The sequence below is a fragment of the Drosophila takahashii genome, chromosome 2L, assembly GCF_030179915.1.
Source record: "Drosophila takahashii strain IR98-3 E-12201 chromosome 2L, DtakHiC1v2, whole genome shotgun sequence".
In the NCBI taxonomy this organism is placed as follows: Eukaryota; Metazoa; Arthropoda; class Insecta; order Diptera; family Drosophilidae; genus Drosophila; species Drosophila takahashii.
In genome coordinates this window covers 13,331,476-13,346,335 of record NC_091678.1, presented here as the reverse complement: position 1 = coordinate 13,346,335, position 14,860 = coordinate 13,331,476, and the positions used below count along the sequence as shown (strand labels likewise).

Here is a 14,860-nt window from a genome sequence, read left to right as displayed (position 1 = left end):
ATAAGCGTGTCAAAAATGTGATTGTAATTGGTTTCTAGAAATAAAATAAATATATAAAAACGATGATAACATTAATTTAATATTTATGTATTATCATTTTGGTCAAAAGTCTTACAAGATCGTATGTTTAAACGCAGTTCAATCAAAAACCTTTGAAACCATTCAAAAATATTGAAAATTTTGAATATTTGCATGCAGATTTCTACTTCAGATATCAAAAAGGTTTTTGATATTCCTTATATAAAGGGCTGTCCATTAGGATGAACTGATAGTATGTAAAATGAAATAATCAAGACTTACATTTGTTGTACCTCAAAGTTCCAGGTTTAAGGTTTCTTTAATTGCTGGTGTTATTTCACAGCAGGATACTTAATTAATTAATTAATTAATTACTTATATTTATGGACATATTCTAATCACCTCTGAGTCATATTTAAAAATCTACTTAACTGTATTCTCGGATTTGTTTGAAGTCATAAATTTGTTTACTTTTAATCCGCCTGAAATTTGGCGGTATACTGATAAGAAATATGATTTCAAATTAATTCGCGATTCCATGGATTCTATTGTTTTTGGGTTTTTTATTTCCCATAAAATTATTTGTTTGGCAAACAACTATATAAGTTGGCAGATTTTTGCAATAGGATCAGTCTTCGGCGAGAACCTGTTCCTTCTACAATATAATATTTTAAAGGAGTACATTCATTTTAAAGACTTGGTAGAAATCAATTGATGGTTAAATTCTCTCTGAAGTTTGTTGTAAAAAGTTGGTAAATAAATACCCCATGGATTTATCAAGGCGCATGAGGTAAGCCTTAAAATGGAGTTTAAAATCTAAAGGTTTCCTAATTATTTTAAAAATCAAATAAAAACACCTCTTAACGAGGTAAAAAACTAGTGACGATCGCACCTTCAACATACAAAAGTTCTGATATCAACATTTGTGACGAAAAATTATTACACTCGTCATTAAATAGACTTTCTAATATTTTCTCATTCGGCCCGCCCTAGCAGACTATTCAAGCCTTTTTCCCTTCACAGGCATTTTCTATTGCAGCGTGCCGAATGAAAAAATATTAGAAAGTCTATTTAATGACGAGTGTAATAATTTTTCGTCACAAATGTTGATATCAGAACTTTTGTATGTTGAAGGTGCGATCGTCACTAGTTTTTTACCTCGTTAAGAGGTGTTTTTATTTGATATCAGAAGTTTTTGTTTGTTTACATTTGCTCTCATAGGAGCTAATATATTCATTTAAATTTAAATTGGTCAATCATAATTTCTAAGCCATTGTATTTAAACAAATTAAGTTAAAAAGTATTTCAAAATACCTTTTAAACGAGGTATGGCACATGTCTGTACCTTTAGTAGTGTAGAACTTACAAACTAACGAAATTTAGCCATTTTTAGCTTTTTTCCCGCTAAAGTAGCGGCTTTTTCCAAAAGTCGTAGAACAAAAGATTCCTATATGGAACTCTTAAGTGCAAATTTACTGATTCCATGACCCTAAAATACAGTTCGGATACCCTCACACAAAATTCTATACTCAGGAAGCTTTAGTTGTTCGAGCTGGCAAAAGTGGCTATTTTCGTATAAAAATAACTTTTAAACGTGACTTTTTACAGTAATGTGTTATATACCAAAATTTAAGGAATCTCAAGGGCTATACAGTTTAAAGTTTTCAAGAAAATCGTTAGAGCCGTTTTTGAGAAAAATAAAAAAAAAGCTAAAAAAAAAGTTTTAAAAAATTGTATTTTGTTCATATCTTTTTAATTATTACATTTACACAAATTGCATATAGAAGGCGTTTATAGCATTTAAAAATACCTTTCAAACAAGATGCAGCACAAGTCTGTAGCTTTAGTAGTATAGAAGTTACGGTTTTCCGAATTTTAGCTATTTATAGCTGTTTTCCCGCTAAACTAGCGAGTTTTTCCAAAAGTGGTAAAACAAAAGTTTTTTATATCGATGGGATGAACGTCATATTAAATTTTCAAAACTAAAGAAACATGTTTTGGACAAACTGACAAACTGACAAACTGACAAACTGACAAACAGAATAAAGTTTTCATTTTGGGAAGAAGAAGGAAATCTTATTTTGGCTATAACTTTTGAACGGAGCGTCGAATTTTGACAAATGACCCCTCATTCGACGGGTATTTTCAAAAGGAATACAACTAAAACATTGCGAGGGGGGATTTATCCCCACCGGCCCCAACAGCTCCAAATTTCGAAATTTTCACTTTTTCACTTTCACCGCTCTCTCTCCCAAGCCAATTGATTTTCTTAAAGTCTTGGTATGCAATCCTTTAAGTTTTTGCAATACCTTTCGATTGGTGTATTACTCATTACGATCGGACTATCACAGCAGATTTTCAATTTTGCGGCTATATAATAGTAGTCACCTTCGCACACTCTCCTGGTGCGCTTCGTCACTACATGGACTGCCGTCCATAGTGATCTTTCTATTTATAGTTCGACTGCCCTAGCAGCATTCATTGTAATGATTGTAGTTGTGGACGTTACCGGAAAGCCAGCTTCTTCCTGGGCAATCCTCAATACTAAAGGGGCTCATACCGATCTTCCAGTCCATGCTGAGTTGGTTCTGGATTCGGAAAACAACTACCTATCACCATTCCCCATTGTAATGGGCTGCTTGGTAGAAGGCTATCCAGAACCCCATGTCACCTGGTTCAAGGACGACGTGCGTCTCTACCACAGTGAGAGATTTCAAATTTCAAGTGAGTTGTGCCTCTCAACTAAAAATAATACCTTATATCTTACAAATATTTGTAATTTTATATTATTTTGTAATCATTTGTTCTTTACAGAGCATCCTCATTACCTGGTGGTGAATGACGCGACACCCGAGGATTCGGGAAAGTACACCTGCAGGGCCAGCAACGGATATACTCACTCTGAAGACGATGCAAATGTTGATATTAAGTTTGGTCTTAGATATTATTAAGACTTTAAGCTATAAGAGAGCAACAACTTATTTATTTATTTATTTCTCTTTTACTTAAAAAAAAAATAATAATACAACAAAAATAATTTTTACTGAGCAAAATGTACTAATTAGGTAAACGCTGAACATGCTGGTCACTCAACAAAATTCCAAAGGACTTTTCTTGAGATATTCGCGGAAAACATTTTTCATGTTGTATTTAAGGGCCAATATCTTAAAATCCAATAATCCAATGGTTTCGAAAAAAAAGTTGGTTTTGTCTGAGAGGAAATGGGTGTTACAAAGACATAGAGTGCTTTGTTATGATCAGAGTTATATACAATCGAATATTTTAAATTTCTAGCCGAATCAAATAATTGCCAGTTTTCTTATATGCTTTGGTACCATACAAAATTTTGATAAATTATACAAATAAGTTTGTCCATAAAAATGTATGAACAAGTTTGAGAAAATTGGTGGCAAATTGAAAATGATATGTCTTGCTTAGTTAAAGTATTCAATGGCATTTTCTTTAGAAAAGTTGGATTCCGTGATGATACCGTATATCTTTGAATCAAGCGCGGATTCACGGGATATCTCATCACCCACTCGTGTGAAAAATGAAATGCATTTTGGTATTGGAAATGTATGCAACAAAAAATAGTTTTGATATCACCCCCACAACAAAATCCTAGATCCGCCACTGCTTTTAATATTGTTTAAGTTGTTTAATGCTTAAAATGTGCTACACTTGTTAAACTGTTTTTTTAATAAGTAATAAAGGGTAGTAATACTACCTAATAAAGAAAAAATACCTTTTGGTACTGTACTAAGGAAAATAGTTGTTATTTTTATTTTTCATAGTATAATTTAACATATTATTGCTAGCGAAATAAATAAATAAATTAGTCGTTGATCTCAGCTTGAGATCTTAATAGAAAGTCTTATCATCAAGTTTAATGACAACATTTGCTTCGTCCTTGAAATACGCAATTCCATTGCTGGCCCTGCAGGTGTACTTTCCTGAATCTTCGGGGGTCGCGTCATTCACCACCAGGTAATATGGTTGCTCTGTAAAGTAGAAAAGATTGCAATATAATATTAAGATATTTGGAAGATATTAGGAAGTATTATTTTTAATTGCGAGACAGAACTCACCGGAAATTTGGAATCGCTTACTGTGATGGAGACGCACGTTGTCTTTGAACCAGGTGACATGGGGTTCTGGAAAGCCTTTTACTGAGCAGCGCATGACAATGGGGAATGGTGAAAGGTAGTTGTTTCTCGAATCCAGAATCAACTCGGCATGGACTGTGAATTAGATCAAACAAAAGATATTTTATCTGTTCGGTGGATCGGAAGAATGGTTAAATCACCTTTAGCATTTCGCATTGCCCAGTATGAACTTGGATTGCCGGTAACGTCCACCACTACAATCATTGCAATGATTGCTGCTAGGGCAGTCGAACTTCAAGTAGAAAGATTATTTAAATAATTAGGGAAAATTACATTTTAAATTATATTTTTAAGCTTACCTCATGCGCCTTGATAGATCCATATTGAGTATTTATTTTCCAACTTTTTACAAGTGCTTTATCACAGAAATATTCTTGATATATCCAAAGTCTTTGGAACTCTTTTAAATAATTCTCCAATGTAATGATCAGGTTCTGAACACTCGTCATCAACTGAATTTGTCAATACGAAAATCCGCAAATTTATACAGTTGCAAACCGGCGAAAAAAACACAGAACTCGATAGGCTTCATAGAATCGCGAATTAATTTGAAATCATATTTCTAATCTACCATTAAATTGGAATTAATTCAAATTTGTTTAAATTCGGTAGAGAGTATAAGTAAATAATCAACAAACATTTAAATATGACTCAGATTTGCGTAGAATCTGTCCATTCAAACGTATATATGCATGTAGGAATATTTCGTATAAAATAAAATAATCATCTAAAATTTTGAATATTTGGTCGTGTTAATGGATTAAGCAAAAAAATAAAAAACAAGATAGAATGATATACCCGAGTGTCCCGACTATCAGATACCCGTTACCCAGCTAAATTGAGTGCGAGGAAGATGGAGATATTACATTTTCATTACGCATAACTTTTAGCAATTTAGGATGAGTATATGGCAGAGTTGTGACTAGTTAACTACTTTTGTATTGCCAAAAAAAAAAGAAATGAAACTTTAACTCTACGAGTAAAGTAAAATAAATTAAATTTCTTTAACAATGATGTTTTTTGAATAGTTTCAAGGAGGATTAAATAAAAATTTAATTTGAAAACAGAATTTTTATTCAAATTCAAATCCAAACCGCCCCCTCTTCTTTCGAAAGGCCATTCACCACGAACAATCCTGACATTTCACAGTGACTGCTTGTAATACTTTTGGTATAAAAAGTATTTTTCTTCTAGCCGGATGGTAAATTTCCTGCCCGGTCACACTGAAGAAGATACATCGATTGATTTCGATAGGTTTGGACGCCCGGGCTTTCACTTTCAAAATGAAGCACATCACATACTTGCCGCCATTTGTTGATGCAAATCAATTCAATTATTTTCAAATTAAATTAAATCAAATAAATCAAAGGAAATGGATATGGAGGAACCCCAAGTCGAATTTGTGTTGTAGGATGTTTACAATATTATTCAGGAGTTCATGGAGAGGACGCAATGCCAAACAAATTTTCGCGATTTTCGGCAGCTTATCTGGCCCGAGCGAGGTACACATGTATGTAATTTTTTCCAAAAAAATAACAAGGACTGAAAATAACTGATATTGTACATTTTTCAAAATATTCAAATATTCAGGGCTGTAATAAAAATAATATTGAAATTATGTCTTTAAAAATGTTCAAACAAATACATATATTTAAGAGAAGTTAACACTTGAAATAAGTGAAAAATGTTTTTATTCATTTTAATGCCCAGGGCCTGCAGAGGGTATACACCATTGTTACCCTAGACTTAGTCAGCTTTATTAATAATAATTTAAATAATAATAATTAAATAAATTAAAAACAATTCTTTTGTTTCACAACACTGTTCTGTTGATAAGCGCGTTCGATAGTATCGCGATAGTCGGGTAACCGTAGATAGTGCCATCACTGGCCTGGCCATTTTAAGAAGATACATACATCTGAAAACAAGTGCTTAAATTGCCTAAATTGCGAACAAAACGGCCCGCTGAGCCGAAAAAAGACCAACGAACGCGACTCGAGTGTGTGCGATTGAGTGTGTGACTGCAATGCGCGGCTCGCCCGGGTGATCCGGCTGTGCCAGGTGCCCAGGTTTGCTCGACACTCCACTCCACTCCATTCGTCGCCTCGACCAATACAAACAACGGGCGGGGAGGCGGAGGCGAAGGAGAAGGTGAAGGCGAAGGCAAGGCGGCCAACGAAGGTGCTCCACGGTTCCACGGCGCACAGGAGTAGGAGGATGTTCTCGGGAGCCAGCGGCCATGCCCACCATACCCACCACCACACCATTGGCTACGGGGGCGGGATCGGTCTGGGTGGCGGAGGAGGAGGAGGAGGAGGTGGCGGGTCCGGAGGTGGTGGCTCCGGAGGCGCTGGAGGGGGCGTGGCTGGTGGCCTGCAGGACTGCGATGGCTATGACTTCACCAAAAGCGAGAATGCAGCCAGGTGGCGGGGTTTGTTTACCCCGTCGCTGAAAAAAGTGCTGGAGCAAGTGCATCCGCGGGTGACCGCCAAGGAGGATGCCCTGCTCTACGTGGAGAAGCTCTGCCTGCGGCTGCTGGCGCTGCTCTGCGCCAAACCGCTGCCCCACTCCGTCCAGGATGTGGAGGAGAAGATCAACAAATCCTTCCCAGCGCCCATTGATCAGTGGGCTTTAAACGAGGCCAAGGAGGTGATCAACTCGAAGAAGCGCAAGTCTGTCCTGCCCACGGAACGGGTGCACACGCTGCTGCAGAAGGATGTGCTGCAGTACAAGATCGACAGCTCCGTTTCCGCCTTCCTGGTGGCCGTGCTCGAGTACATCTCCGCGGACATCCTCAAGATGGCCGGCGACTATGTGATCAAGATCGCCCACTGCGAGATCACCAAGGAGGACATCGAGGTGGTGATGAATGCCGATAGAGTCCTGATGGAGATGCTCTACCAGAGCGAGGCCCACATCCTGCCCAGCCCGTTGTCGCTGCCCGCCCAGCGGGCGAGTGCCACGTACGAGGAGACGGTGAAGGAGCTGATCCACGACGAGAAGCAGTACCAGCGCGACCTGCACATGATCATACGCGTCTTTCGCGAGGAGCTGGTCAAGATCGTTTCGGATCCAAGGGAACTGGAGCCTATATTCTCCAACATCATGGACATTTACGAGGTGACGGTCACGCTGCTGGGCTCCCTCGAAGATGTGATTGAGATGTCCCAGGAGCAGAGTGCTCCCTGCGTGGGCAGCTGCTTTGAGGAACTCGCGGAGGCCGAGGAGTTCGACGTGTACAAGAAGTACGCCCACGACGTGACCTCACAGGCCTCCTGGGATGCCCTCAGCAATCTCCTGTCCAAACCAGGGGTGAGTTGAAGTCTCTTCCGTGTTAGGAACTCCACTAAAATCTCTGTTTTTAGGCCTCATCCCTGACCACAGCGGGCCATGGATTTCGCGATGCCGTCAAATACTATCTGCCCAAGCTGCTGCTGGTGCCCATTTGCCATGCCTTCGTCTATTTCGACTACATCAAGCATCTCAAGGATCTCAGCTCGTCGCAGGACGACATCGAGAGCTTCGAACAGGTCCAGGGCCTGCTGCATCCGCTGCACTGCGATCTCGAGAAGGTCATGGCGGGTTTATCCAAGGAGAGACTGGTGCCCGTCAGCGGCCGCGTTCGCCGCCAAATGGCCATCGAGCGAACGCGGGAGCTGCAGATGAAGGTGGAGCACTGGGAGGACAAGGACGTGGGCCAGAACTGCAATGAATTTATTCGCGGTGAGTGTGCAGTAATAATAAATGAGTAATAATGCAGGGTTCGGAAAATAACGCACACTGTAAATAACTTTTGTTATTAACATCTTAAATGTCAAAGTGTTAAGTTCAAAAAAAAGTTATTGACATGTGTGTTAAAAAATTGTAGTTTACATATGTTAGAAACATAAACAACACACACATGTCATTTGTGTTATTTACACGACGTGTTTTTTACACAGCGTGTTTTTAACACAATGAGTTTTTAACATTAAAGTGTCGGAATTATATGTTGAACTGAAAAATGCACTGTTTTCTAGAGTGTAATAATTCATATATGCTTTGAAATGGTTAAAACTAACATAAAAGATATCATGGCCCATATTAGTTTTTTATTTTCCCTTCGATTCGATATTGTCCATAAAATGTAATTTCCATTTGTGTTAAAAACACAGTGTGTAAAAAACACGTCGTGTTAATAACACATTGTGTAAAAAACACAAGTGAGCTGTGTGTGTTAACAATTATTTTTCACATTTTACACTTTTGTATTTGACACATATGTCAAAAACTTTGCTCACACTGTAAAATACACTTTTACATGTTTTTAACATGTGTAATAATAATAAATGAGTAACTATAGCCCCTAAAAGGTATTTTATTCAAATAAGATATCAATATCCATTTAAAATCCCCCACTAAATTCCCTTTTTCCAATTTACAGAGGATTCGCTGAGCAAGCTGGGCTCGGGCAAACGAATCTGGAGCGAGCGCAAGGTGTTCCTCTTCGACGGGCTCATGGTGCTGTGCAAGGCAAACACCAAGAAGCAGACACCTTCGGCGGGAGCAACGGCCTACGATTATCGTCTGAAGGAGAAGTACTTCATGCGACGCGTTGATATCAACGATCGGCCCGATAGCGACGATCTGAAGAACAGCTTCGAGCTGGTTTCCAGGATGCAGCCGCCCATTGTGCTGACGGCCAAGAATGCGCAGCACAAGCACGATTGGATGGCAGACCTCTTAATGGTGATTACAAAATCCATGCTGGACCGACATTTAGACAGCATACTGCAAGACATTGAGCGCAAGCACCCGCTGCGCATGCCCAGTCCGGAGATTTACAAGTTTGCGGTGCCGGACAGCGGGGACAATATCGTTTTGGAGGAGCGCGAAAGCGCCGGAGTGCCGATGATCAAGGGGGCGACGCTGTGCAAGCTGATCGAGCGGCTAACCTATCACATCTACGCCGATCCGACCTTCGTGCGCACCTTCCTCACCACATATCGTTACTTCTGCTCGCCGCAGCAGCTGCTGCAGCTGCTGGTGGAACGCTTTAACATACCGGATCCCAGTTTGGTTTACCAGGACACTGGCGCATCAGGAGCTGGAGGAATCGGCGGCGTGGGCAGCGACAAGGAGCACAAGAACACGCATCGCGAGGACTGGAAGCGCTACCGCAAGGAGTATGTGCAGCCAGTGCAGTTCCGAGTGCTCAACGTGCTACGCCATTGGGTCGATCATCATTTCTACGACTTCGAGAAGGATCCCATGCTGCTGGAGAAGCTGCTCAACTTTCTGGAGCACGTCAATGGGAAGTCGATGCGCAAGTGGGTGGACTCGGTGCTCAAGATTGTTCAGAGAAAGGTGAGTAATCAGTTGACCTCGGATTTTGCATATTTATTCATTTTTGGTCCGATTTTTACCAAAATTTCTAGGTAGGTGTCATATTTTTCAAATGTAATTAATTCGGATGCATATCGGAAATATGCAAAAAATATATGCATAAAATATGCAAAAATATATGCGAACAACTGGAGGTTGGAAATATGAATAGGGTTTCCTTAAATTTGGAAAAAAAAATTAGATATCTCAGAAATGACGAAAAGGAACAAACAATTTTCTTCGGATAAATTAGGTTGTCTAATACTTGAGTTTAATTTATATTTTGCATATATTTTGCTTATTTTATGCATATGCATTTTATGCAAATAAAATAAAATATGCCATTAATTTTAAACTATATTTTTATTGAAACGAACTTTGGTGTTTTCGGAATCGATCTATCTTTATCCTATAAAAATATACTGAATCCGAGGTCTAGTAATAAGGCTAACAACGAGATAATCTGTTAATTATTGCTTTTTATTTACAGAACGAACAGGAGAAAAGCAATAAGAAGATTGTGTACGCCTATGGCCACGATCCGCCGCCCATTGAACATCATTTGAGTGTTCCCAATGACGAGATTACGCTCCTCACCCTGCATCCACTGGAACTGGCCCGCCAGCTCACCTTGCTGGAATTCGAGATGTACAAGAACGTGAAGCCCTCGGAGCTGGTCGGTTCGCCTTGGACGAAGAAGGACAAGGAGGTGAAGAGCCCGAATCTATTGAAAATCATGAAGCACACCACAAACGTGACCCGCTGGATCGAGAAATCCATTACCGAGGCGGAGAACTACGAGGAGCGGCTGGCCATCATGCAAAGGGCCATCGAGGTGATGATGGTGATGCTGGAATTGAACAACTTTAATGGTATCCTCTCGATTGTCGCGGCCATGGGCACGGCATCGGTTTACCGACTGCGCTGGACATTCCAGGGATTGCCAGAGCGCTACAGGAAATTCCTGGAAGAGTGCCGCGAACTCAGCGACGATCATCTTAAAAAGTATCAGGAACGATTGCGATCTATCAATCCGCCTTGTGTGCCATTTTTCGGTCGCTACCTGACCAACATCCTCCATCTGGAGGAGGGAAATCCAGACCTGCTGGCCAACACGGAGCTAATCAACTTCTCGAAGCGACGGAAAGTGGCCGAGATAATTGGTGAGATTCAGCAGTATCAGAATCAGCCATACTGCCTCAACGAGGAGTCCACCATTCGGCAGTTCTTTGAGCAACTGGACCCGTTCAACGGGCTGTCCGACAAGCAGATGTCCGACTATCTCTATAACGAAAGCCTGCGCATTGAGCCAAGGGGCTGCAAGACGGTGCCCAAGTTTGTAAGTATTTCTATTGGAGCCCTGAATTATTTGCGATTTTTTGTTTTATATGAACGAATTAATTAGAATTTTTAGTTTAATAGAATTGAATGAATTTGAATTTTGAGTTTAATAGAATTAAATGAATGAATGGCATGAATTTCAAAATATTTCAAACGACAATTTCTTTTGAAGAAGAAAGGTCCATCATTTTGTGATTAAATCTGCCTGAATTTTATTTACTATGCAGTTAACATTGATTTGTTAAAAATTTTCCACGTTTTGTTCTCAAAAGAAAGCACAAGCAAATTAAAAAAATAATAAAAATTATTCATTCATTAATTTATTCAATTTATTCTACACAGAATTGAATTCAACAAATCAGAAATTTCATGGCATACTATGATAAAACAAAAATTTAATGATTCACGCAGGGCTCTAATTTTTATTCATAATTTTACAATTTATATAACAAATTTGTTCTTTTAGCCTCGCAAATGGCCCAGCATTCCGCTCAAATCGCCGGGCATCAAGCCGCGTCGCCAGAATCAGACCAACAGCAGCAGCAAGGTGTCGAACAGCACTTCGTCTGCTGCGGCGGCGGTACCGTCGACGGCCACCGCAATAGCGACGGCAGCAGCTCCATCTGTACACCCGGTTAACGCAGTGGATCCAGCGACAGCCGGCGAACAAAGTCCGCAGCACAATCCGCACGCGTTCTCCGTGTTCGCACCTGTCATTATACCCGGTGGAAATACGAGAAGCTGGAGTGGAACGCCACAGCACACTCGAACGGATCAGAACAACGGGGAGGTTTCGGTGCCGGCGCCACATCTCCCCAGGAAACCAGGTGCCCATGTTTGGGCCAACAATGCAGCACTAACAAATGCTTCCGCAATGGATGCGTTCAGTCCAGCGCTGCCAGAGCATCTGCCACCGCAGTCCCTGCCGGATACCAATCCATTTACAATGAGCATGTCGGACACCTCGGATGCGCCGCCCTCGCCGCTGCCCAAGCTGGTGGTCAGTCCGCGACATGAGACCGGCAATCGATCACCATTCCATGGGCGAACGCAGTACAGCCCAACGCATAGTATTGCCAGCACCGTGACGCTCACAGCAATGAGCGGCGAGGAGTTCTGTCCGGGCGGCTTCTATTTCAACAATGCCCAACAGGGACAGCCGGCGGCAGTGCCCATCTCGCCGCATGTCAATGTCCCAACGGCCTCCAATCTGGAGTACCGAGCAGTGCCGCCACCACTGCCACCGCGACGCAAGGAGCGCACCGAGAGCTGTGCGGACATGGCGCAAAAGCGACAGGCACCAGACGCACCCACAGTAAGTAGAAGTCATGAAAATATCTGAAGTATTTTTATTCCCTTGCATATATATTCTTGATCAGCATCACTAGACGAGTCGATCTAGCCATGTCCGTCTGTCCGTCCGTCTGTCTGTCCGTCTGTTTCTAGGCAAACTAGTCTCTCAGTTTTTAAGCTATCGGCTTAAAACTTTCCCAAAAGTCTTCTTTCTATTGCAGGTAGTATATAAGTCGGAATGGACTGGAGCGGACAACTGTATCTTATAGCTCCCATAGGAAGGATCGAAAAAAAAACGATACGAAAATTCTAGTTTAGGTGTTTTTTTAAATATTACTTTCTACTCTTGGGAATATTATTTTTTAGGTATTTCTGAATTTCGAATTAAATATTTAAAAAATGGGACGACTATATCATATAGCTGCCATAGGAACGATCGGAAAATTAATGGGAATGTAATAGAAAATAAATTTTAGCTTCTTTGGTATTTATTGTATTCTCTTCTACTCTAGGATATGACTCTTTTTAAATATTTCTGAATTTCAATTTTAATTTTATCAAAATTGGACGATTATATCATATAGCTGCCATAGGAAAGATCGAAAAATTAATTGGAAACCGTTGAATTTTATTGTAATCTCTTCTACTCTAGGATTTGATTTTTTTTTAATATTTCCGAATTTTTAATTAAATTTAACAAAAATCAGACGACTATGTTATATAGCTGCCATAGAGAGGGATAGAAAAATAATGTCAAAATAACACGAAATTAAAAATGTTTACGATTTGTAAGTTAATAGGAATGATCTGCAAGGGTATATAAGATAGCTTCCTTTCTTGTTAAGATTGGTAACTAATTTCATATAATTTTCCTTTGCAGTTACCCCCGCGCGATGGCGAACTCAGTCCGCCGCCGATACCGCCACGGCTCAACCATTCCGGAACAATGAGCAGCTACTTGCGGCACAGCCACGGCAAGAGCAAGGAGTTTGTGGGCAAGAGCAGTCTGCTCCTGCCCAACACCAGCAGTATTATGATACGCCGCAACTCGGCGATCGAGAAGCGGGCGGCGGCAGTTAACCAGCAGTCAGATCCGGCGATCAGCACAACTCTGGTGACGGTGTCGCAGGTGGTGCCCACCGATGAACCGCCGCCGCAATCGATCTCGCCCGCTGCCAGCTCCTCGACGACCACATCACCGCTGACACCCGCCACGCCCATGTCCCCGAACATTCCCAGCCATCCGGTGGAGAGCACGTCGAGCAGCTATGCCCATCAGCTGCGCATGCGGCAGCAGCAGACGCATCCGACGATCTACTCGCAGCACCATCATCATGCTCCCCATCTGCCGCACCATCATCACCAGCACCAGCATTCGAATCCGACGCAATCGCGCTCGTCCCCGAAGGAGTTCTTTCCGATTGCCACGAGCCTCGAGGGCACACCCAAACTTCCACCAAAACCTAGTCTAAGCGCTAACTTCTATAACAATCCAGGTGAGTAAATGACTTTGATCCTTTTTGAATCTATTTCTCTAACCTCTTTTTATTTACAGATAAAGGTACGATGTTTCTTTACCCAAGTACAAACCAAGAATAATTTAAATTGCCTGGCGATGTGATAGGACAAAAAACTACGAGTATGATCCGTATGATTCAAAGTTGAGAGAACTGCCGGTGTGCAGAAATATATGAACGGAACGTGAGTTAGATAAGCGTAGGCACAGTTTATGTATTCTAGTTGGCATACATATGTATGCAAATATGGACCGAGTTGGATCTGATGATTTTTATTATTCGAAACTCATTAAACAAAGTAAAACTAAACAAAGGAAAACAACACACTCTCGTTTACACAAGAAGCACAGCATATACATACACGCGAATGCAAACACACAGAAACCAACAAGAAATGCAAAAAAGAAATTATGTTATTATATAATTATTATTATAAATATTTGTAAATATCGAGAACATTGTATTGATCGTAGAACGTAAAACAATAAAATATAACCCTATTGTTAGACAGTCGAAATGTCTTTTTATGGTTAAAATGGCTTACCTATATCAGTGAAATGTTTTAAAATTTATATGTTCTTGGAAGATATACTAAGCAAACGTCAATGACAAATATATGAAACAATTCAACCATCACTACTTTGAAAAGAAAATGTACTTCGGTTCTCCATCATGGTTGGTAATTGGTCAGGTTATTATCAAGTTGTTTCGAGTTGTTAAATCAATTGCCAATTCGAGTAAATCTAACAAAGGGAAAAACTACTCCAGATACATTCGACGCCAGATGAACAAAACCGAAAGGCATGCTTTCATTTTCATCAGTGACAACTACATTAATTCTTAATTATTTAAATAAAGCGGTATTCAGCTTTTCTGAGGTGTAGAATTAATTACATTTTTTAAATTTCAATTGTAAACTTAATTTGAACTTTTACAAGGAATGAGATTATTTTAATTGATGATTTATTAACAAAAACTTGGCTTATTTATCCACATTTTGAGGCAAAAATTCATCGATGTTTTATCAATATTCAGCTAAGTGTCATATTTTTTAACAGGGAAATGAAACGTTCTTAATTTTGGCTTATTCAATATGAATAGAACAGTGTGAAATATGTCAATATCACGAGTTGAAGATAGGCGGGCGATCTGGAGATAGTG

At 40.3% G+C, this 14,860-nt stretch overlaps 2 protein-coding genes across 2 annotated transcripts; one reads left to right on the top strand and one right to left on the bottom strand.

Moving 5' to 3' along the window:
* Positions 1 to 3,790: 3,790 nt before the first annotated feature.
* LOC138912894 (telokin-like) lies at positions 3,791 to 4,255 on the bottom strand. The gene is made up of 2 exons (XM_070214566.1): positions 4,107 to 4,255; positions 3,791 to 4,019 (listed from the first exon to the last, which is right to left on the bottom strand). The coding sequence occupies exons 1-2, from the start codon at positions 4,198 to 4,200 to the stop codon at positions 3,880 to 3,882; spliced, it is 234 nt and encodes a 77-aa protein (XP_070070667.1). The 5' UTR covers positions 4,201 to 4,255; the 3' UTR covers positions 3,791 to 3,879.
* A 1,814-nt stretch (positions 4,256 to 6,069) lies between these two features.
* On the top strand, positions 6,070 to 14,200 carry Sos (Son of sevenless). The gene is made up of 7 exons (XM_017159220.3): positions 6,070 to 7,496; positions 7,550 to 7,907; positions 8,608 to 9,530; positions 10,039 to 10,887; positions 11,356 to 12,204; positions 13,063 to 13,678; positions 13,738 to 14,200. The coding sequence occupies exons 1-7, from the start codon at positions 6,402 to 6,404 to the stop codon at positions 13,779 to 13,781; spliced, it is 4,734 nt and encodes a 1,577-aa protein (XP_017014709.2). The 5' UTR covers positions 6,070 to 6,401; the 3' UTR covers positions 13,782 to 14,200.
* Positions 14,201 to 14,860: the final 660 nt, after the last annotated feature.